The sequence below is a fragment of the Papio anubis genome, chromosome 3 (genome assembly GCF_008728515.1).
Source record: "Papio anubis isolate 15944 chromosome 3, Panubis1.0, whole genome shotgun sequence".
NCBI lineage: Eukaryota > Metazoa > Chordata > Mammalia > Primates > Cercopithecidae > Papio > Papio anubis.
Window position 1 is genome coordinate 4,405,269 of NC_044978.1, and position 23,440 is coordinate 4,428,708.

Consider the following 23,440-nt stretch of genomic DNA (forward strand, 5'->3'; position numbering starts at 1 on the left):
GTAAATACTGCACGGAGAATGTATTTTTTAGACATTCCTTTAATAAAACTTAAAAGACAAAGCATACACAACCAGCATGTTATAGGCATGTAAATACATGTGTTCTTAAATGGATCTTCACTTGGAAGAAAGTTTTTCCTCCTTCTCAGAAGGAGTTTAGACACACATATGGTAAAGCCAAAAGCAGGAGCTTATAGATCTGCATGAAATGAGGGCGTTCTTCAGACTTCTTCATGACCCACGTGACATCTGTTTTTAAAAAAACATGCTGACGTTAAAAACTTTTTTTAAAAAAATGAGTTTTATCCCCAACTTCCACCATGCAGGCCCATTTTTGGTCTCTAGACTCATATAACCAATATTAAGATGTTAATGAGAATGAAACACCACTACTAGAAATGAGTGTCAATATTAAATGGAATAATAAATGCTATGCAAATGAGATCAATTGCTGAGGGAGGAAAACAGCAGCTCTGAGTTACTTACCAACACTTCCTTTTCCCACTGATATTTCCTACACTTCCAAAACTTCGTTTCTGTCTGAGCACAGGAACACGATCATTCCTGTCCGAGTGTTCACTTGGTTTCATTGTCTGCATGCATTTAATTGCTGTAAGAAACTTGGCACAGTCTGGAAATCCACATGACCAAGCGAGATCTTCAGCTGTTTGCCCGTTCTTATTACATAAACTGAAAATATGATAAAAATTGAGTTAAATGAAAAATTGAACTTAAGTCTTTTTTTAAATATCTTACAAGGGAATTTTGGGCTCATACAAATGTTGACTGCAGAACAGAAGAGGTAAAGGATGCGTAGGGAAATCGCATGTTTGGTCACTATTGTATCCTCAGCAACTAACAGAATCCAGCATAGAGTGCACATTCCAGTTCTGAATGAATGTAAGAATTATCTGATGTTTAATACAGTGTATGAGTACCCAAAGGTAGTCAATGAGAACTACAGAATGGGTTTTCCTAAACTGAAACTGAAGTAGAATACAGTCATACTGAACAAAATTGCACCTCTGATTGCTGAGGATCTGACTTTTTACTGACTCGAACAGAGTATTATTAGACAGCACCAACAACCTAAGTTAACATTTAAATGATTAACACTAAATTATCAATTAGGCAAGCATTATTTTTAAAAGCACATGTAACTAAGGTTTAGGAGTCTGATTAGTTTAATCCAAGGAAACATGAAATGTGAAGCCACTATTTTCATACTCACTCAATCTGGGCATCACTGGCTACAAGCAGGCTAAGGCACTCCAGGCTTCCAACTTTTGCTGCCTTGTGTAGTGGAGCTTCTCCTAAAACATCCTTAAGGTAAGACAGTACATTTTAGAGTCTCCCAAAAATACTTTTTGTGGAAGATGGTGAGTGACATCTAATATTAGCTATTTAAGGAAGCTAGTTAGAATTGCATTGTACTGGATGGAATCTTTTTTTTTTTTTTTTGGCAGAGAACACAAACACTTTTCGTGAGTTTATTTTGTTAATATTCATTCTCAGTTCAGGTTTTGGGTTTGTTTTCAGAAATGAGAAGTCTTAAGTCACTTTAAGATTAAGAAGTAATGTGTTTTTGATACATATAAATGTGCATCAACATCTGTTCTAATTAAAAACACTATTGATAATTGTTTACAAATGCAAGATTTCAGGAATGCAGAATTAATTTAAATAACTAGTGGATTATTATAACTTCACCATTCTAGCATATGCTCTGAAATGATTATCATTCATTCCTTTATTTAGATCTTCTAGATACTTTTAGTGATTACATTAGGGATAGCCAACTCTCTGGGCTAATTTGAAACGTAGGAATGTACTATGCTTGCATATTCATTTCAGTATGGAACCTTCTGAAAATCTCCTCCTTTGGACTGAATTTTTTACTTCAAGCTTTTCATTTTTTTTCCCTCGGTAAGCTGTAAAAGCTTATTTTTGATAACTTAGTTTGCTTTTTCATACCGTTTTCATTAATAAAAACGTGTGGCTGGGCGTGGTGGCTCACTCCTGTAATCCCAGCACTTTGGGAGGCAGGCGGATTACCTAAGGTCAGGAGTTCAAGACCAGCCTGGCCAACATGGTGAAACCCCGTCTCTAATAAAATACAAAAATTAGCCAGGCATGGTGGCGTGTGCCTGTAATCCCAGCTACTACAGAGGCTGAGGCAGGAGAAGCTCTTGAACCCAGGAGGCAGAGATTGCAGTGAGCCGAGATTGTGCCATTGCACTCCAGCCTGGGTGACAAGAGCAAAACCCCGTTTCAAAATAAATACAAACGTGTAGCCATATCCACATACATTAAAATGTAAGCAAATAAAAAGAGTTCTCCCAGAAAAGTTTACAATTTAAAATTCACCATGTTTCAATATTCAACGGAAGATGAAAACTACATTAAGAAAATTCTTTAGGAAATTAGAATGCTTGTGGACATAGCTCACAAGTATTTGAATTGCTACCGGGAGACTTAGTAGTGTAGCAATTACTTCTTTTGAAATAAACTAGATCTGTGCTGTTCAATATGAGTCAATAGCCACTTAAGGCTAGAGTATCTAAAATGTGACTAGTCTGATTGGAGATATGCTGTCACACCGGATTGTGAAGACACAGAGTAAAAGAAAATGTAAAACATCTAATCAGCAATTGCTTTATGTTGATTACATATTGAACTGATAATATTTTGGACAAATTGGGTCAAATACTAAAATTCCATATTTATTAATGTGGCTACTTAAAAACTTGAAATTTCTCATGTCCTCACATCAAGACTGGAAAAAAATTTTAAATTACATCTGTGTCTTGCATTCTATTTCTGTTGGACATCGCTGCTATAGAGCTGAAGCAACTCTCGGCGTCTGAGGAATGTTTGTTTGGATCTGGGCTGGAGGGGAGGGCTGTGCACAGCAACAATCAGTTACCTAGTTACCTGTTGGTTGAGGTCAGCGCCCGTTTGCAGCTGCCAGAGAAGAAAGCAAGCAAGGCCGCTTCCTGCGGCTAAGTGGACAGGTGACTGCTCGCAGGGATCCGGGGGTGCGTTGACCGAGGCTCCTGTCTCCAGCAAATGCTTCAGACCATCCACCTGCGGGAAGAGAACAGATCCAGCACCTCTCTCACCTTTGTCCAGTCCCGCGCCCCTCCAGGCTGGAAATCTCCTCGCCCTTCACAACCAGCTCTGACCAGGCGAGACCAGGCAGCGCCCAGTGGTCAGTCCCCGCGTTCCCGAGAAGACGCGTCTGGAAACTTGAGCCTGCAGGACGAAAGCTCACCTCGGGGTTGCAATCCAGCAACAGCATTTCCCGCCTAAGGCAGATGACAAGAATCCTCGGAAGCGCAGAGCGGTGGGACGCTCGCCGCACCGCGGCAGGTAAGAGTGCGCACGCCGGCCCCAGCACGGGAGAATTTAAAGACCGCTGGGACTTGCGGGCCGGCCCTTGGCAGCCGCGCCCCAGCTCCGGTTGCGCCCGAGCAGTCTAATCCCCAACCACCTGGACCCGGTCCAGCCCCGCGGAGGCCGCACGTACACAAACACTGGCACGTGGAGCCCGGCGCCGGGGGCAGGATGGGGCGGGGGCGGGCGCGCGAGGCCATCCGCCGATTGGCCAGCTGCGGATGCGCCAGGCCTTCCCACCTCAGGGCGGGGCCCGCGGCCGCCGCACGGAGCCTCAGCGCGCGTGCGCAGGGTAAGTCAGTGGGCGGGGACGGACAGGAGCCCGGGCGGGAGGGGTGCCGCGGCCGCCATGAGGCGCGCTGAGTTTGACACGTCTCCTGGTAGCGCGCCCGCCCTTTAATCCTTCCGGAGAAGCGGGAGTTTCGGCCGCAGGTTTTGGCTCTGCCGGCGCGCACGTAACCAGGAAACAGGGAGCCGCACGCAGCTCCCCGTCGACGCCGCGCTCAGAAGCCGCTGTGCACGGCGCTGCTGCCGCCTCGGCGCCGGGGAACGCAAGTTCCTTTATCTCGCGCGCCGTCGCCCGCCTCCCAACCCGGGGCGTGAAGGCAGGGACCGCGAGCGCGAATTCGAGGGGATGGCTGTCCCGAGCGGCAGCGGCCGAGCCCGGCCCCCGCAGGGATCCTTGTGGAGGAGCCCCCGGGGAGAGGCCGCAGCACGCTGGGGCCGTCACGCCGGGCTCTCCTCACGGGAGAGCGGCCGCGGCTGCGTGCGATTCGGACCCGCGGGGCTGGGGATGGCGCCCTCCTGCGCCGCGGGTGCTGCCGGGCGTGCGTCGCTGCTTTTGTAGAACAGACCTGACCTCCGATGGCTGCCGCTGACGTCAGAGCTGCTCCCTAGACTCTCCCTAAGCGCTTTTCCAGAAGGATCTGCGTAGACGCCAAAGCTCCAGCCTAGTGGTTTCTTTTCCCCTACACTTTTAGTGATTCCCTTGTGTTGATGCCTTTGAAAGCACGGAGGAATAAATACGTTTGTTATTGTGCTGTTAGAAGACAAGCTCATGCTTGTCCTCTAAAGATAAGTGGTCTTTTCATTCTAATTTTTGTTTTGTAGTAAGAGCCATAAAATTTGCAATCGCAAGTTTATGTTGTTAGTTACCCAAGGGGTGGTTTTAAGCATTTTTATTCATATGAATGTTTGAACATAAATGTGTGTTCATAGAATCATTCTTACATTACGTATTTTTAATACTTAAACTATTCGCAATACCTTTTAATGATGTTTAAAGAATGGCAGTGCAGAGATTACTGTCAGAGAGTTGTGAGGTGATCACGTGTCCATATTGCCAATTTCCCTTTTCTCTTGTTTAAATTCAGTAAACATTCCTTTTTAAAACACATGCATTGAAGCTTCAGGTTTGCACAGAAGTTCATTTTCAGGAATTCCCTTCAAAGAGTATCAGACACGTTCTTAGAGTTTTGAACATAAATATTGCAGTTAGCATATGTAATGGGATATTTGTGTGGTGAAAGTGCCTCCATATTTCATATCTTTTCTTTGAAACAAGATTTCTGTTCAGTATGCATTAAGTCTGGTAGTTATATTTTAACTGCTTGTTACATATGTAAATTTCATAAGGAAAGGAAATTTTGGGAGTCGTTAACAGCTTTTCTCCCTTTAATCACAGCGTACTTGTCCATAGCTCACATTGTTTTCAGAAAAAAAAGTTATATCTTAGCTGGATATCTGACATCCTTAGTAATGGGCCTAGAAACTATAAACTGAACAAAGCTTATAATGCACGAACACAGGATAAGTACATTTGGGGGATAATATCTTACTGGCAAGTGACTGGAGTTTTCACCAGGCGTGTAGCAGGTGGGATCAGTATTCTAAAGAGGAGGATGATCTAAGATGCATATTCAGTAGGTGTTCTCCTAAGCAGTGCTAACTCTGCATGTTTTAATTGCTGGTAGATGTGTTTCCAGAACGAGGATGCCATTTACAGCGAGTGTTAAAAAAAAAAAAAATGTTGGATGATGAGTAAGTGACCAAATAAATGAGAGGTGTGTGGGCCGAATCTTGAGGGTAGGAGTTTGCTAAGTAGTCCAGGAAGGGAAGAGTGTTTCTAAGAAGTGTAAAATATCTTCCAGTATTGAGAGCACTGTATGTGGTTCAGTCTGGGGGCAGTGTGTAATCCACATACAGCAGTGATGTGAAATAGAGAGAGGCTGACAAATGAGAAAGTATTAACCACTAACGTCTATTCCAGTTTGTTATATTACAAATTGACATTAATTGAGCACTTGTGCCTCAAAACTAATGCTCATAGGTATTATCTGCATTTTACAGAAGAGGAAATTGAGGCTTAGAGAGGTCCATTAACTTGTCATGTTTATTAGGAGGTAAACCAGGGATTTGAACTCAGTTTGACTCCAGACCCCACATTCTTGTCATATCTATGTGTTTTAAATAATTTTGGTCACCTCTGGTAAATTCAGGCTACTAAGATTGGTTTCTTTAATGCAAACTAAAGTGTTGTTTTTTTTTTTTTTTCTTTTCTCTCCTCTGAAACACAGTCTCGCTCTGTTGCCCAGACTGGAGTGCAGTGGCGTGATTTCAGCTCACTGCTACCTCCATCTCCCCGGGTTCAAGCGATTCTCGTGCCTCAGCCACCCAAGTAGCTGGACTTACTGCTGTGCACCACCACACCCAGCTAATTTTTGTATTTTTGGTAGAGACGGGGTTTCACTATGTTGCCCAGGCTGGTCTCAAACGCCTAACCTCCAGTGATCCACCTGCTTTGGCCTTCCAAAGTGTTGGGATTACAGGCGTGAGCCACCACGCCTGGCCACGGAAGAGTCTTCACAGAAAATCATTATAATCCATAGAAAAACAACTCTTTTATTTAATATTGACTGTTAGTGTAGCCTTGTTCCTGGCTTTGAATCTCCCACAATACTAAACCTAGTACTTCCTATTCAAGTAATTACTCTTGAGGGCCGGGCGCAGTGGTTCACGCCTGTAATCCCAGCATTTTGGGAGGCTGAGGCAGGTGGATCGCCTGAGGTCAGCAGTTCGAGACCAGCGTGGCCGACATGGTGAAACCCTGGTCTCTACTAAAAATACAAAAAATTAGCTGGGTGTGGTGGCGGGCGCCTGTAATCCCAGCTACTCAGGAGGCTAAGAGAGAATCACTTGAACCTGGGAGGCGGAGGTTGCAGTGAGCTGAGATCACAGTGAGCTGAGATCACACCACTGCACTCCAGCCTGGGTGAAAGAGCAAGACTTCATCTCAAAAAAAAAAAAGAAAAGTAATTATTCTTGAATAAGTGAATTGTGCCAGGTGAAAATTATTAAAAGTAGTTGCTGGAACCGATAAGCTAATTTTGTCTATTTCCTGCTTGCAGTGGTTTTCCTGTTAAACACTGGAAAACGTTACCAAAAGGCACAGTATTGAAAGGAGGAGTAATTGAGAATACCTAATTCCTACTTGCCACTATTTTAAAACATTAATTGGATTGTATACGTGCAGTAATGCCTTAGAAAACTTTAGCTCTAAAGCAAGGGAAATAATGTAAAGCAAAACTAAAAATCTCGCCAGATGCAGTGGCTCACGCCTGTAATCCCAACACTTTGGGAGGCTGAGGCAGGCAGATCGTTCGTGGCCAGGAATTCGAGATCAGCCTGGCCTACATGGTGAAACCGTCTCTACTAAAAATACAAAAAGTAGCCAGGTATGTGGTACGTGCCTGTAATGCCAGCTACTTGAGAGGCTGAGGTGGGAGAATCACTTGAACCCAGGAGGCAGAGGTTGCAGTGAGCCGAGATTGTGCCACTGCACTCCAGCCTGGGTGACAGAACGAGGCCTCATCTCCAAAAATACTGAAAACTAAAAATCCCAGTAGCTGGCCTGGTTTCACAAGTATTTTTTAAATCCCTTGAGAAGATCATAACTGTCGTGCGCGTCCATGTGAAGAGACCACCGGACAGGCTTTGTGTGAGCAGTGAAGCTTTGTAATCACCTGGGTGCAGGCGGGCTGAGTCCCGGGAAGAGTCAGCGAAGGGAGATGAGGGTGGGGCCGTTTTACAGGATTTGGGTAGGTAAAGGAAAATGACAGTCAAAGGGGGGTTGTTCTCTAGCAGGCGGGAGTGGGGGTCACAAGGTGCTCAGTGGGGGAGCTTTTTGAGCTAGTATGAGCCAGGAAAGGGGATTTCACAAGATAATGTCATCGCTTAAGGCAAGGACCGGCCATTTTCACTTCTTTTGTGGTGAAATGTCATCGGTTAAGGTGGGGCAGGGCATTTTCACTTCTTTTGTGATTTTTCAGTTATTTCAGGCCATCTGGGCATATCTGTGCAAGTCACAGGGGATGCGATGGCTTGGCTTGGGCTCAGAGGCCTGAGAGTAACACCAAAGCATTGAAGTAATACGCATAAAGCATTTCCGAATATGATGTCTTAATTGTTTATTGCCAGCCAGGCACCAATGGTATATCAGTGTTGACCAGTCCACTGAGTCTTAGAGGTAACAATATTTTTATTAATAATGATATGGCAATAATACTTCTATCGTTCATACACTGAAGGTGATACTATCATTCCAAATGTGACAGCTTTTCAAAGACAGAAGCTTATAGCCAGATCTGGAATTTCAATAGATTTTTATTTTAAACTTTTTTTTAAAACATCGACAGATTTAAGATGAATTAATTAATCAAATATAATTCTGTCCTTCATTGGCCACTGTCAAGAAATCCATGACCCTAATGATTGTAAAAATGGAAGGATTTCTCACAAATTCTTCTTCCTCTTTAACATAAATTCTTCCAGCCTTGATAACTCAAACTTCTTGGGGAAGGTGATAAATTGTATAGTTATTCTAAACAACTGCTGCAACAAGACATTGTGGCAAAATGAAAAGACAAAGTATAGTTATCCTCTTTTGATGATGTTTACTTTCCTGAGAGCCTGTAATCAGAAGGGATCCAGTGGTCTCAATGGTTTAAAAAAAAAAAAAAGTGTCCACTTCTTCACTGTTGTGATAAGAACTTGGACAACTTGAAAGGTATTTCATATTTTTGTTATTTCTGCTCCTGGTTATATATTCTTTCAATGAAATGTGGAAATTACATATGATAAATTTATAGAATTACATGAAGTAGAGAAAAAGGTAGAAAGTTAGTCCTTAATATTAAACCAATCGATGGAGGCAACCAGGTTTATTGTTGGAGAGGGAAGTTACAGATAAGTAGAGAAGGCTAAAATGAGCCATGTAGTAGTGCATATGTCCAAAATGTCATTAAGAATTCATAGTTAGCTTAATATAGATTCAGATGGAGAGAAGCAGAAATAATTATAGATGTGTGTGTATACATGGGTTATACATATACATATGTTCTAGCTCTGCCTGCTGTGAGAGGACCTAAAGCAGTGACACCCCAGTAAAAATGAACACACCCAGTACCCAGATCTGGGTTTCTAATGCCATTCTCTAGTAAAAGAAACCAGGGCTGCTTGCAGAAATTGCTGATTCTAGGGCTGGGGCAGGGAAAATACAAGCTGAGCCTAGAGCGTCGTGTATACCAGAACAAGGAAGAAAATACTCAAAAAGCAGAAGGATGGGGTGTGTCAACGGGACCCAGGAGCCAACCTGAAAGAGCTCCCAGTGGACAAAACTGGAACAAACTCATGTACTATTGGATTATAACTCAATAAATAGTTATCCATGAGTCTATACTGATATAAACAACTGAATGAATAAATAAGTAAATGGGAGATGGGAGACAGAAGACAATGCTTCTTTACAGAAGAATTTCAAATACTTAATGTAGATTTCAAATACTTAATTTCAAATACTTAATGAAGATGAATTCCGCCTCCAATGCCTTCTTGAATGTGGGCTACACATAATGACTTGCTTCCAAAAAGTGGAGTATGGGAAGGGGGAAAATAAACAACTTTACAATAGAGAAGCCTATTGGATGCTGCCGTGGCCAGGTAATTGTTAACATCCTCACTGGAAAGTCCTGCTGACGATGTGATGGTTGACACGATGGGATGAGAAGGCCACTTCACCTCTTTGGTATTCTTCCCCAAAACCCATAGCCTAGTCTAATCATGAGTAAAACAGATGAACGTTGATTGAGGACGTTCTATAGGATACACAGCTAGTATTCCTCAAAACTGTCAAGGTTATGAAAAACAAGGAAAGTTTAAGAAACTGCCACAGACCAGAAGAGGCTCAGGAGACATGCTGACTGGTAATAGTGTGGTGACTTGGATGGGATCCTGGCACAGCAAAAGGACTTTAATGGAGAGATCAGTAAAATCCTAATGAAGTACAGAGTTTTAGGTAACTCATGAACCAATGTTGGTTTCTTAGTTGTGGCAGACATACCATAATAATGTCATGTTGACAGTGGGGGAAATTGAGGGGACACTTGGGTGTTTTTGCAACTTTTCTGTACATCTCAAATTGTTGTAAAACATAAAGTGTACTTCAAAAAAGAGGAATTGAGGCCAGTTAAAGCTCTCACAGTGGCAGAGTTCTCATAGCTGTTTGGTCTGCTTATCCAACACACTTCATTTCCTCGTAACACATGCTGACTGCCCATCGCCCTGACCATTGGAAGGCCATAGGCATTCTCTAGAATGTCAGTCGCTTGGGCTCACACCAGTTGAACTGTGTGCTTACCAACAGTCCGTTTTTCCACACCTGGAAGGATTATTATAAAATGTAATTTAATTAAATATTTTTTCTTTTTTTGAAATGGAGTCTTGCTCTGTCACCCAGGCTGGAGTGCAGTGGCGCCATCTCAGCTCACTGTAACCTCTGCCTCCTAGGTTCAAGCAATTCTTCTGCCTCAGCCTCCCTAGTAGCTGGGACTACAGGCATGTGCCACCACGCCCAGCTAATTTTTTTGTATTTTTAGTATAGACAGGATTTCACCATGTTGGTCAGGCTGGTCTTGAACTCCTGACCTCAAATGATCCGCCTGCCTCGGCCTCTCAAAGTGCTGGGATTACAAGCATGAGCCACCCTGCCCGGCCTCAATTAAATATTATGTAACTGATGAGATATGAGTAAGACATGAGAGCTTGTTTTTAAGAAAATGAATGCTTTCAAAGTCAAGTCACTACGGAAAATTGTTTTGAAGTAGATGAGAATATTAAGTCAACTGTAAAAGATGGGGGAAAGAATTCTGTACTTGGATTGTTTATGGGCATTTTAAAATTTATACTCCATTTTAAAGAAACCTAATCTGGAATTCTTATGCCCATGATTTATGCAATACAATGCTAAATTCTCACAGTCGAACACTAGTTAAATCACTTCTGGCCCTAAATGAAAAGATTGGGAAATAACTAATTTTTTTACACATTTTGAGTATGAAGTGCACATGGCATTTTTGGACACTCTTTTATTAATCTCCACTGTCATTCTTGTGTGACCTCCTGCCACTCCCAAGAATGCTAGGTTAGAGGGCTCCGAATGTGTTTACTGTGCAGTCTGTTCCTTTCACGTAAAGAATGTAAGGACCGTAGAGGAACAGATACTAAGGTTGTCACAAATTTGTATTACCAGTTGCACCTGCATAAAATTGGATAACTAAAAATGATTTACTTGATGATTTGAGACACTCAAAAGTTTAAAACTCAGTTTTTTTTTTTTAATGAAGGTCATTTAAAGTGCCTGGAAAATGTAGAATACTAGATATATACTCTGAATAGAACTTATCTCAGCATCATATATTACATTGTTATTCACTTGTTTTAATTATTATTTTAGGCCAGCACAGTGGCTCACGCCTGTAATCCCAGCACTTTGGGAGGGTGAGGTGAGTGGATCACGAGGTCAGGAGTTCAAGACCAGTTTGGCCAACATAGTGAAACCCGTCTCTACTAAAAAATACAAAAAATTAGCCGGATGTGCTGGCGTGTGCCTGTAATCCCAGCTACTTGGGAGACTGAGATGGGAGAATCACGTGAACGTGGGAGGTGGAGGTTGCAGTGAACTGAGATTGCGCCATTGTACTCCAGCCTGGGCAACAGTGCGAGACTCCGTCTCAAGCGGGGTGGGGACCTTGTGAGGAATATGGAGCTGCTGTAGGCAAGGACAGATAGCCTTATGGCTGTCCATCTGTGGCCAGTGGTAGTACATTTATAACTTCACGACAATATTATTACAGAAATTTTGAGAAATAGAGAAGAGAAACGTACAGGTCCACAGTCTCTTACTTGCAATTCAAAAATACATGAAGGTCTGAAACGAAGTATGTTTATAATTCTTAAGGCAGGAAGATCATCTTACCTGCACACACCGGAGACTTTATTTAGTGTTTATTCCATTTTTTGTGAACAATATTACATTTTACTGCAGAAATACAATTATGGCAAAAGGGTGCAATTCTAGAGCATGCCCAGGAGGTTCTGCACGGGGGGGTACACGTGTTATATGTTATTTGTACGTTGTGTGACAATTCCAAAATCCAAACGCGTCTTCATTCGAAAACGTATCTGTTCCCAAGCTTTCAGCTAAGGCATTATACACCTGCACATAATCCACAGTTCAACACAGTGGTTTTTTGTGGGTTGGTTTGTTTTTGAGACTGAGTCTCGCTGTTGCCCAGGCTGCAGTGCAGGGGCGCAATCTCGGCTCACTGCAGTCTCTGCCCCTCGTCTCCCGCCTCAGCCTCCCGAGTAGCTGGGATTACAGGCACCCACCACTAGCCCAGCTAATTTTTGTATGTTTAGTAGAGACAGGGTTCCACCATGTTGGCCAGGCTGGTCTCGAACTCCTGACCTCAGGTGATCCGCCCACCTTGGCCTCCCAAAGTGCTGGGATTACAGGCATGAGCCACTGTGCCCGGCCAACACAATGGATTTGATGTGTTTACACATAGGGTCTTTTCTCCCCTTGCTTCTTTACTTTTATATAACAGTAAACATCATGTATGTACATGTCTCCAGGGCATCCAATTGACTCTGTCCTCAGTTCAGTGGCCTTCGTAGTGCTGGTGCCGCAGCTTGTCACCACTAGCTAGTCCTTTCAGTAAGTCCAAAGCAACTACATTTCAACTGACCCCTCCGTTGATAAGAGTCCCAGGCACTGCTGGACGGTGCGGTCTCCAAGGTCCAGGAGTCACGCTGGGGTGTACCTGTCTCCTATAGCCAAAGGTTTGCCCAGGACTAGTGAGGATGCAGCTTGTGCAAAGACTAAAACAGCATCAGGCAGCTTTTCCAAAGCACAGAAATGGCTGGAATCCACCTGCCCCTTGCCCTCAAGAGCCCTGAGGTAGGCTGGAGCCCAGCCTTTTCTCTTGTCCTCTCTGCCCACCACTTTCTGGGCCTCTGACCGATGCCTGGAGTTTTAAAATTAATATTTAAAATGTTAATGGTTTTCTGCATATAGGTCATAGACACTTATCTGAGGTGATTCCCACATATTTTATATTTTTGTGTAATGAGCATTCCTTGCCTTATGTACTTTCTCACTGGCTGTGAAAGATACGCTTTTCATTTCTGTCCGTTGATTTCACAGCCTGTCGCTTTCCTCAGCTAATCACATGAGGCAGCCTTTAAGCTGATCCCTTTGGATTTCCAGAGACCCAATCATCATGTCCAAGAAAGATAATTATGCTTCTTTTAAAAAGATATCTTGTTTGTTTTGTGTTTTATTGTTTGTCCAGAACTTCTCAAATGTTACTGCATAATAATAATGGCGATACCAGGAATCTTTGTTTTGTTTTTCCTTTCAACTAGAATACTGCATTTTCCTCTCTGAACATAACTTCTCTCTGTCTTGCTCTAAATTGAAATCTGTATCTTCCCTGAGAAAGAAACAACTTCCGCTGAAGATCAGTCTGCAGACACCTTGAGCCTCACTGTATAAGATGATGTTATTTCTGCATTTTCTCCCCCCCGAGACAGAGTCTTGCTCTGTCGCCCAGACTGGAGTGCAGTGGTGTGATCTCAGCTCACTGCAACCTCCACCTCCCGGGTTCAAGCAATTCTCCTGCCTCAGCCTCCCGAGTAGCTAGGCCTACAGGCACCCACCACCACGCCCAGCTAATTTTTGTATTTTTAGTGGAGACGGAGTTTCACCATGTTGGCCATGCTGGTCCTGAACTCCTGACCTCGTGATCCACCTGCCTCAGTCTCACAAAGTGCTGGGATTACAGGCGTGAGCCACCGCGCCCGGCGTGGGATGATGTTACCATACATGCAGTTTGTCCAGGGACATGGGGAGGTGGGGTGACAGGCAACGTTAATGGGCCTACAAAGGAATATTGTATAAAAGATTGATCTGGTTTCTGTTCAGCGTGGTTCTCATACTCTAGGACAGAGGTCAATGTAAATTTTGGTTATGACAGATCTTTTTCAGTTCTCTTTGTGACCCTGATTTTGTCCATTCTTTTTATGATTTATGCCACACTTGGATGGTGATGAGCAATTATCACATAGTTTAAGGAATTCTACTCATGTATTTTACTAGCTGACCTCGGAGGGGTATACCAGCCCAGAGTGTATTTATAGCTCTAACAGTGTCAGCTCCAGCGAGGACCCGGCAGCCGTAACTGCCAACAAGGTTTTCCCCATTGGGAACAGGACAGATAGACGTGTGGGTCCCACACAAACGGCAGGAAGGTTTTGAGCATATCAGTGTTTCTTAGCCTGTTTTATTTGATCACAGAACACATGGTAAATCCGAGAAAAATAAAATCAAAAGCTACTGGACTCTTTCATCCCGTGCTTGCCACAGCTTATCTGGTCCTAAAACACATCCTGTCTTTCCCCACTTTTCCTCTCTTCAGGGCCTGATGGTATAAATCTGCCACACCCAAAAGGAAGGGCGTGGGGAAAAAGCACTTTTGTTTTAAACACACAAATGGATGTAGCTGGACGTGGAGGGGCGGTGCGGGGAGGGCGCGGAGCGGGAAGAACAGGAAGCTACTGCCTGGATCAATATTGTCTTTTGAGATCTCAGTAATAGTTATTCTTTTCTAATTTTTCATCATATATGTGTAGATGGTGTTTCCAATTACTATATGAACACTATAGGGTTTTTAAAAACTCCTATCAGGCAATAGTACTGAAAGGAAAAATAACGGTAAACATGGGGGTTTGAGGGTTGGCCAGGGAGGCTTATTTCTCTCTGTTTTCTTGGGCACTGGGAACATGATCTAGTATGACAGGAACTTCAATGTTGAACCTCAATTTTAAAAGAACTTTAAATACAGTTATTCATTATTTCATTTCAACACTGGATTAGGCCAACTATTAAGTGTAAAAGAGCCAGTCAGAAGCATCAGCAAATACAATTCAATTAATTTAAAAAACCCAGAAACTTTAAACGCTTGGCCCACTGAAAGTTAAATGGAATGTCTAGGCTCATATTTATATGACATAGTCTAGGGTGCTGTTTTAGTCTGTTCCTCCTTCTATAACAAAATTCCTTAGATTGGGTAATTTATAAACAACCGAAATTGATTTCTCATAGTTCTGGAGGTTGGGAAGTCCAAAATCAAGGCACTGACAGTTTCAGTGTCTGGTGAGAGTTCACGGTCTGCTCTCAGGACAGTGCCTTGTTGCGTCCTCACACGGCAGAAGGCAGAATGGCAAAAGGGTGAGCTGTCTCCCTCTAACCCTTTCCTAAGGGCACAGATCCCATCCTTAAGAGCAGAGCCCTCGTGGTCCAGTCACTCTGTGGGGCTCCACCTCTTAATACCATCACCTTAGGGGGTAAAGTTTCAACATGTGAACTTTGGAGGGACACACACTCTAAGCATAGCAGGTACTGTGTCAGGATGAGGACTCAGCATGTAGTTGTACTCATGGGCAACAGTTATTACAGCAAGGGAATACACAACAAGATTAGCAACAACAACAAAGGCACAGGTGGAATCCGAAGAAACCCACGCCCAGGCTTACGTTCTCTGACTTCTGTGAGGAAGCACACAGCGCATCCGCCTGTCTCCAGTGGTGAAGAATGCAGGGACCTGTGCGCAGTGTCTGTCCCTGAGGAAGCCCAGGAGAGAGGTTTTTGTCGGGGGCAAGTCATGTGGGCGTCCTCTGCCTCGCAGCTACCACAATGACAGAATCCCACAAGGAAGGCAGATACTCACCACAGATCACATTGTTTGTGCAGCAGTTGAAACACAGCAAAACCAGTCTTACCAGTTAGGGGATGGAAGTGCCAAGTTCCTGATGTCAGCCAAATGCCAGCCTTGCCAGCATGCCCTTATAAAGATGGCAGCCTCGGGCCTGCCGTGTTCACTGTTTTCTGCATAGGTACACAACCCACATGACACTAACATACTTAAAACACATTTCACAGCAGTAGTGTGTTTTTGGAGATGGGGTCTCGCTCTGTCACCCAGGCTGGAGTGCAGTGGCACAATCATAGCTCACTGTAGCCTCAAACTCCTGGGCCCAAAGGATTGTCCCACCTCAGCCTCCTGAGTAGCTGGAACTGTAGGTGTGTACCACCACACCTGGCTAATTTTTTTATTTTTAATTTTTTTGGAAGGACAAGGCCTCACTATGTTGCCCTGCCTTGTCTTGAACTTGTGGCCTCAAGTGATCCTCCCACCTTGATCTCCCAAAGTTCTGGGACTACAGGAATGAACCACCACACCCAGCCTGAATACAATTAGAGGGTTCAGAGCACAAAGTTTAAATGCAAAGTTGCCTATAAAAGATGTAATATACATACTTCAAAACACAACTACTGAGGTGGAAGTATAACAAATGATGAGGGAAGAATGATCTTTTCAACAAACAGGCACTGGGCAAATGGATATCCACACGCAAAAGAATTAATTTGGACCTTTCCCTCATATACAGAATGAACTCAATGGATCAAAGACCTAAATGTAAGAGTAAATATAAGACTCTTAGAAGAAAACACAGGGGTTAACCTTTGTGACCTTGGATTAGGCAATGGTTTTTTTTTAGATGTGACACCTAAAACACAGGCAAGAAAAGAAAAAATAGAAAAACTGGACTGCATTAAAAATAAAAAGGTTTTCAGATCAAAAGAAACTATTAAAGAAAAAAATCCACACATTGGGAAAAAATTATAAATTATACATCTGGTATGAGACTAGTATGTAGAATATATAAAGAACTATTATAACCCAACTGGAAAATGGGCAAAGGCTTTGAATAGACATTTACAAATGCAGATGCAAAATGGGTAAGAAACACAGGAAAAGATGCTTAACATGATTTTTCATTAGAGAAATGCAAATCAAAACAATAATGAGATGGCACTTCACATCCACTCAGATGGCGATAATAAAGATGGGCAACAAAAGTGTCGGTGAGGATGTAGAACCTTATACATTGTTGATAGGGATGTGAAATGGTACAGCCCCTTTGAAATACAGATTGGCATTTTCCCAAAATGTCAAACATAGAATTACCATACGACCCAGCAATTCCACTCCTAGGTACATACCCAAGAGAATTGAAAACATACATCCTCACAAAAACTAGTACACAGATGTTTGTTGCAGCATTATTCATAACAGACCAAAGCTGGAAACAATCCAAGTGCTTATCAACTGATGAACAGATTTTTTTTAAATGTGGTATATCCATATAATGAAATGGTAATCATCCATAAAAGGAATGAAATATTGATACATGCAACAAAGGACATGAATGTTGTAAACATTATGCTAAGTGAAAGAAGCCAGACATAAAAGACCACGTGTTCTATGATTCCATTTATATAGAATATCCAAAATAGGCAAATCCGTAGAGACAGAAAGTGGATTAGCGCTTGCCAGGAATCGAAGGGATGAGGAGAATGGGGAGTGGCTGCCGATGCTACAGGGTTTCTTCTGGATGATGAAAAGGTTTTGGAATTCCATAGTGGTAATGGTTGCACAACTTTGTAATTATGTTAAAAACCCCTGAATTGTACATTTTAAAAGGGTGAATTTTATAGTATGTGAATTATATCTCAATTTGTAAAAAGTGTAACAAGTGGATTAACATAAATGTTAATTCAGGAAATCAGAAGTATAAAGATGCAGGATGAGCCATACAATAATTTCCTTACATTCTTCTGAAGAACAGACTGAAGCCCCCCAAAACAGCAGTAGTTTCCTGTCCCTCTTTGGAAATAGCCAGGACTCTTCAGCCTGAATTAGAGGCTGTCTCATACTTGTCACAGTCAGGACAACTGAAAACTTTTTACTAGGACTCCTGATAAGTCAGCCTAATTGAATGGATGCTTTATATTCAGAATTCAAATGAACCAAGCAGTCTTCCCATAAATTACTCAAACTACCAGAAATCTAAACCAGCAATTAATTTAAAAAGGGATTTTGTGCCCAATCACTTGGAAACTATTTGGCAGTATCTACAAAAGCTGACTATGCATACTCATTGATCCAGTAACTACTACTACAATGTTTATCCCCAACAAAAATATGTACAAATTTTCAGGAAAAAGCAGGCACACGAATGTTCCTAATAGTCCAAAACAGAAGCTACCCAAAGTCCATCAAGTAGAAAAGATAAATTGTGATATATTCACACCATGTAATACAACAATATGAAGGAAAAAAAATTACAACACAACAAAATGGATGAATCAAGGTCAAGGGAAAGAAGCTAGACACAAAATGTTACACACTGTATGATTCCATTTATATAGTGTAAAAAAACAAGAAAAAGTAACTTGTGCCATTACAGGTGCATATAGGATTTACACTTGAGTTCATGTAGTGACCAGAGGGGAATACAACAGGACTTCTAAAGTGCTGATAAGGATCTCTTTCTTGATCTGAGAGCTAGTTACATGGATGTGTCTGGCTTGTGAAAATTTATCAAGCTATAAACTTATATATACATTTCTGTATCTTTCATTTACTTCAGTAAACAGTTTTTAAATGGATTGCTTTAACAGCAGACTAGATGTGGCTAAAGAGAGAATTAATAAAAAGGGAGAGGTTACTGATGGAAAATCTGAAAGGCAAACTTAAGAGACATGAGGAGAAGGTCTTATCAAAACGCTGGAGAGAGAAATGAAATAGACTGGGGCCTCTGAAGAGCATGGTGGGTTGACTTGTGTTTCCAGCCAAAGATACACCTGAGTCCTAACTTCTGAAACATGTGAATGTGAACCTCTTTGGAAATAGGATATTTTACATGTAATCAAGTTAAGAGGAAGTCATGTTGGATTAGGGTGGGTGCCAACTCCAATGACTGGTGTCCTCATAAGAGGGAGGAGAGAACACACAGAGATAGAGGAGACACGAAGGGAAGGCCATGTAAACACAGAGGCAGAGGTTGAGTTGTGCAGCTACAAGCCTGGGAACATCAGACATCACCAGCAACCACTAGAAGCTGGTGGGGGATGCTTAGGATGATTTTTTCCTAGGGCCAGAGGAAGCATGGCCCTGCCAACACCTTGATTTTGGACTTCTAGGCTCCAGAACTGTGAGAGAAGAAATTTCTGTTCTTTTAAGCCACAAAGTTTTTGATATTTTGTTTTAGTAGCCCTAGGAAACTAACACAAACAAATTATCCCTGAGAATGTTTGAGAGCTAATAAAAGACACCAATCCAAGACAGGAAGCTCAAAATTCCCCAAACATAATAAATATCTAGTCAATCTAATAAATACCCAGTAAATCCATCAAAAAGGCAATACAATAAAAAATGAAATGTGAATAAGGTAGATAGAGTGAAAGTACAAAATAAGAAATAATTTCAATTCGGTGGTAATTAAAATAAATGTAAAAGAGCTAAATGTTCCGGTAATATTCAAAGATTATCAGCTTAGGTATAAACAACACATCAACATATCTAAATGCATGCGATTTATGAAACACGCCTGAAATATGAACTACAAATCAACAACATAACCCAAAGGCAAAAAGACTTAAACATTTAAGAGAAAAGATGAATGACCAAGAAACATATGCAAAAGCAGCTTGTGGGGAGGATAGGGGTGCTTGGGTAGGGGTAGCAGGTGGGAGGAATGGGTGGAAATGTGTGGAAGGAAATGGGTGGAAATCACACAGGGGTGTACAGGAGACTTAAAGATAACGTGATTTTAAAAAATTGAGCGACAGCATGATGAAACCCTGTTTCTACTAAAATACAAAAAAAACTAGCTGGGTGTGGCGGCATATGCCTGTAGTCCAGCTACTCAGGAGGCTGAGGCAGGGGAATGTGTGAACCCTGGAGGCAGAGGTTGCAGTGAGCCGAGATTGCGCCACTGCACTCCAGCCTGGGCGACAGAGCGAGACTCCATCTCTAAAAAAAGAAAGTGAGTGACAGGTACTTGGATGTTAATTGTCTAGTTGTTATTCATTCTTTATTTATATATCTGAAAATTGTTTGTATCTATTCAACATTTAATTTTGTAAACTTGAAAAGTTAAATACAAGTTTTCAACATTATGATAAGTCTTGCATAATCATTCCTCACTCGTACGCACCTCTTTTTAGTTACGAGGACCTGGTCTATTCCAAATGCTTCTCTCTTTTCCATGGGTTTTCAAGAAGTGAATCATTTCTTGATACTTCCATTCTGATTCTAATCTCTGCTCATCATAACCACAGAGGAGTCATAACTTGTCTGAATCTTTGAGGAAATAGTCATTTTCTTTCAGCCCTCAGGAGGCGGCTCTAGTCTGTAGTTCTGCTTGACCCTGCTAATTGTCAGAAAAGCAGATCTAACGTTCCTTCTCTCTATGGAATCCCTACTCTCAGGTCGTTCTTCCCTTCCTGCCACTGAGCATTTTCAATAACGTGATTCATCAATAACATTATTCAATAACAGCTAACTTTAGTCCTGTTCGCAATATCAAACATTTCACATAATGTTGCTTCTCAACTTTTTGGTCAAGATCAAGTATAATATCTGTTCTCATCAATTTAATATCTGATCCATCCTCTATCTGAAGACAAGAGATTAAATGGATTTTTGGAGCAGGGAGATGCAATAGGAGCTGGCTCCAACCCCACACATGGACATGGTATTGCAGTACCTCCTGGAACGCTGCGCCCTCCCCGCTCCAAAAACATTCACATACTAGACCATACATACCATGCACAATGTGCTCTAACATGTTATGGGAAGGAGAGTTATCCTTTATTATGCCAGCTGTAGAAAGATAAGAATAAATATATTTTCCTCCATATGTCCATTGTCTTAGGTTTACTTCCCCAGAAGCAGAGTTCCTATTGGGATTTTTGTTCACGTGTATACCAGGGGGTGGTCTCAGGAGAACAGCGCAGGAGGCATGCTGAGCAAGAATGTGGGCTCAGGTAGAAACTAACTTCATTCTGACCTCACAGAGCACAATTACACTACCAAATTTATCTCACCTTGAGGCTAAGGGGTGTCAGGACTGTACAGGGTCTGCAATTCTACCCTACTTAACAACTAACAAGCCAGCCTGTTTCATGGATGCTGGCAGAAGACACAAGACTCTTGGATTAGAAACAGATGACTTTCTTACTTATAGCAGAAGCCATAACCAGAGTGTCAGCATGATGCTTGAGCCAGTTCTCCCTGCCCCCCAGTACCCACAGAGGTGACACAGAGGGCCCATTACGGATTCCCGCACGCTCTGTGGGCTGCGTTATAACAGAGGAACACTGCGTTATAACAGAGGAACACTGCCCTTGGGGGATCCACTGCTCTTTAGAGAACCAGCCCTGCTGTTTGTCTGTGAGGAGACATTGCCTTCTTCTTCAAGATTACTTGCTGCAAACACAACCTTGAGAATGGCCCCTGTAAAGAGCAGAGCCAGCCTTGCATTCTTGACACATCCAGCAAGAATGTGCAGAGATGCTCAAGATGCGTGGCAGACGGGCTCTCCTAATCAGGGAGTGGTCTGTCTCCAAGAAAGAGGGAGCAAAGTGTCCTGGAGGAGGGGACTTGTGTGGCTGTGGACAAAGCTATGGAGAAGGAACAGCTGTGAGCTGTTTTCCTTCAACATCCACAGTAGCTGGGGATGAGGGGGTACCACCTCCGAAAGAGGATCTGAGAAGGGTGCCCTTAGCATCCATGCCACCTGCTTTTCCCTTAAAATCACAGATTTCTTTCAGATTCTATATTATCAATTACTGTCTACAATTTCTATTATAGAATTTTCTAAATTTACAACATATTATGCAAAGAGTTGTTAAGTTTCAAATAATGATTTTATACCTAATCCCAAGATTTGGCAGAGATAAATGCATCCTCTTGCTGTTTTCAGTCTTCTCTTTGTGTTCATTTTTTTCTAATTAAAAAAGTACTAAATTTTGGATTATCCTCTTACAAGAGACTTGTCATGTTAAAAGCTCATATTAGTTTTGCTTTTTGGAGAGTTTTGCTTTTTGGAAAGACAGAATAGAATAAAGAAGTGCAGCCTGGGCACGGTGACTCACTCCGGTAACCCCAGCACACTGGGAAGCTGAGACAGGAGGATTGCTGGAACCCAGGAACTTGAGACCAGCCTGCATAACATGGAGACCCCATCTCTACAAAAATTTTAAGGAATTAGCTGGATATGATGGCACATGCCTGGAGTCCCAAGTACTTGGGAGGCTGAGGTGGGTGGATCACGTGAGCCCAGAAGGTTGAGGCTGCAGTGAGAGCTATGATTGTACCACTGCACTCTAGCCTGGATGACAGAGTGAGACCCTCTCTGAGAAAGAGACAGAGAGACAGAGAGAGAGAGAGAAGTGCGCAGGTGCTGGGACATGCCAGCTGTTCTGCTTACCTGTTCTTAACTAGCCCTGTGGCCTTGGGCAAGTTACTTAACTTCCCCACTGTCCCTTGGTTTCCCCATACATTAAATGAGTCTCATAATGGACCTTATTTCATAAAATTTTGTCGGAGCTGCCTAGAAAGCCTTACAACAAAGGTCAATACTTGGCATTTAATAAGAGCTCAGAAAATCTTTGATTTTGTTTTCCAAATGTCTCCAAAACTTCTTTTAAGCTACAGCAACAAAAACCATGTGCAGTCTTCTAACCACAAAAGGCAACATGAGTTTAAACAAGGTAAGGTATTGTTTTCTGATTTGTTTCATTTCTGATGCCCTTCCTGAATATGCCCAGTTTTTTCTTAGCCTTTTTGGAGAAGTAGCATATTGAGTTAATGTCTTCGGTGAAAATAAAACTTCCATATTCAATCTCTCAGTCATAAATGAGTGCTATCTGCATCATCCCTTCTTAATACCTTACCTAATATTGCTTCCCCCTAAGTAAAGCTCATTGGGAAATTTTATATTCACTAAAGGCAGCCATAAGATTTGGGGAATTATATAATCAAGAATTGTATATATCTAAAAAGGAACATTATAAAATCCTCTAATTCAGACCACCTATAGTACAAACTAAAGATGAGGAAATTGACTCTTAAAAAGATTAAATGACTCTTCCAAAATCACAAAGATAATTCAGTGAGTTTTTTCCTCTACTAAATGTTCCTTTTTTCTGCATTTCATTCTCACTTAAGCAACTTATTGTCTCAAAGAGCATCATGTAATGATATAAAACGCAGCTTTCCAATCACACTAAGGGTCTCTCGATGTCTTCTCTTGACCACCAATCAGGAACCTTTGCTGGAAGCTTGTTTCTGATTGGTGAAAGTAAGCCGTAACAGTGGAATGCCAAGGAGTAAACACAAAAGCGTAGCAACAACTGAGTTTGCTGTCTCACTACCCTCTGCCTAGGCCAACCTGGACTCCTTCACCCCAAATGAGGTGACCTCTACATTTTATATGAAGACACTGATTTACCATTCAACTGTGATCCATCTTATAACATGGCAATCCGATACAGACAGGAAGATAAAACTGAACACAGCTAAAATAAAGTGTATTCCCAGGTAAAATAGACACGTGCTTTAATTTGAAATGGATTCGTCCGATGAGTGTCAGTTACAAGGGCACAGAAGGTACCGGTGCAGAAGAGCTGTCTCTGTGGGCAGTGTCACAGGTCCCCTAAGGGGCAATGCTTGTGCTGGGCGACATGACCCATCTTAATGTATAAACCCATAGCCAGACAGGACGTGCAAACGGG

The 23,440-nt window shown here is 42.3% G+C and overlaps 2 protein-coding genes and 1 non-coding gene across 5 annotated transcripts in view; 2 read left to right on the forward strand and 1 right to left on the reverse strand.

The window, feature by feature from the left end:
• Nucleotides 1–21: 21 nt before the first annotated feature.
• On the reverse strand, nucleotides 22–5,743 carry ANKRD37 (ankyrin repeat domain 37). 2 transcript variants are annotated; one of them, XM_003899420.5, is made up of 5 exons: nucleotides 3,275–5,736; nucleotides 2,935–3,087; nucleotides 1,232–1,323; nucleotides 487–690; nucleotides 22–249 (listed from the first exon to the last, which is right to left on the reverse strand). In XM_003899420.5, coding segments are annotated over exons 1-5 (477 nt in total). In that variant the 5' UTR covers nucleotides 3,302–5,736; the 3' UTR covers nucleotides 22–248. The 2 variants fall into 2 exon arrangements, with proteins under 2 accessions (XP_003899469.1, XP_009206238.1); XM_009207974.4 differs by lacking the exon at nucleotides 22–249 and having other exon boundaries at nucleotides 483–690; nucleotides 3,275–5,743.
• Nucleotides 3,288–23,440, forward strand: part of LRP2BP (LRP2 binding protein) — a 30,714-nt gene continuing 10,561 nt past the window's right edge. Inside the window, exon 1 of one of the 2 annotated variants that reach the window (XM_009207978.3) lies at nucleotides 3,288–3,372. The gene's annotated coding sequence lies outside the window, so the exon portion shown is untranslated. Of the gene's footprint in view, nucleotides 3,373–22,088; nucleotides 23,247–23,440 lie in introns of those variants that run through there. The other variant, XM_009207976.4, reaches the window with a different exon arrangement.
• Nucleotides 20,244–20,431, forward strand: LOC116274355. Its single transcript, XR_004182981.1, has one exon. It is a non-coding gene; the product is annotated as a U2 spliceosomal RNA (small nuclear RNA).

What these genes read in the sequence shown, in the direction of transcription:
- ANKRD37 (XM_009207974.4), bottom strand. Translation starts at nt 3,301, where the DNA reads ATGCTGTTGCTGGATTGCAACCCCGAG. An exon ending in TGCTGGATTGCAACCCCGAG is followed by an intron (nt 3,088 to 3,274) that starts GTGAGCTTTCGT and finishes CTCTTCCCGCAG; the next exon opens with GTGGATGGTCTGAAGCATTT. An exon ending in GCCAGTGATGCCCAGATTGA is followed by an intron (nt 691 to 1,231) that starts GTGAGTATGAAA and finishes TCATATTTTCAG; the next exon opens with TTTATGTAATAAGAACGGGC.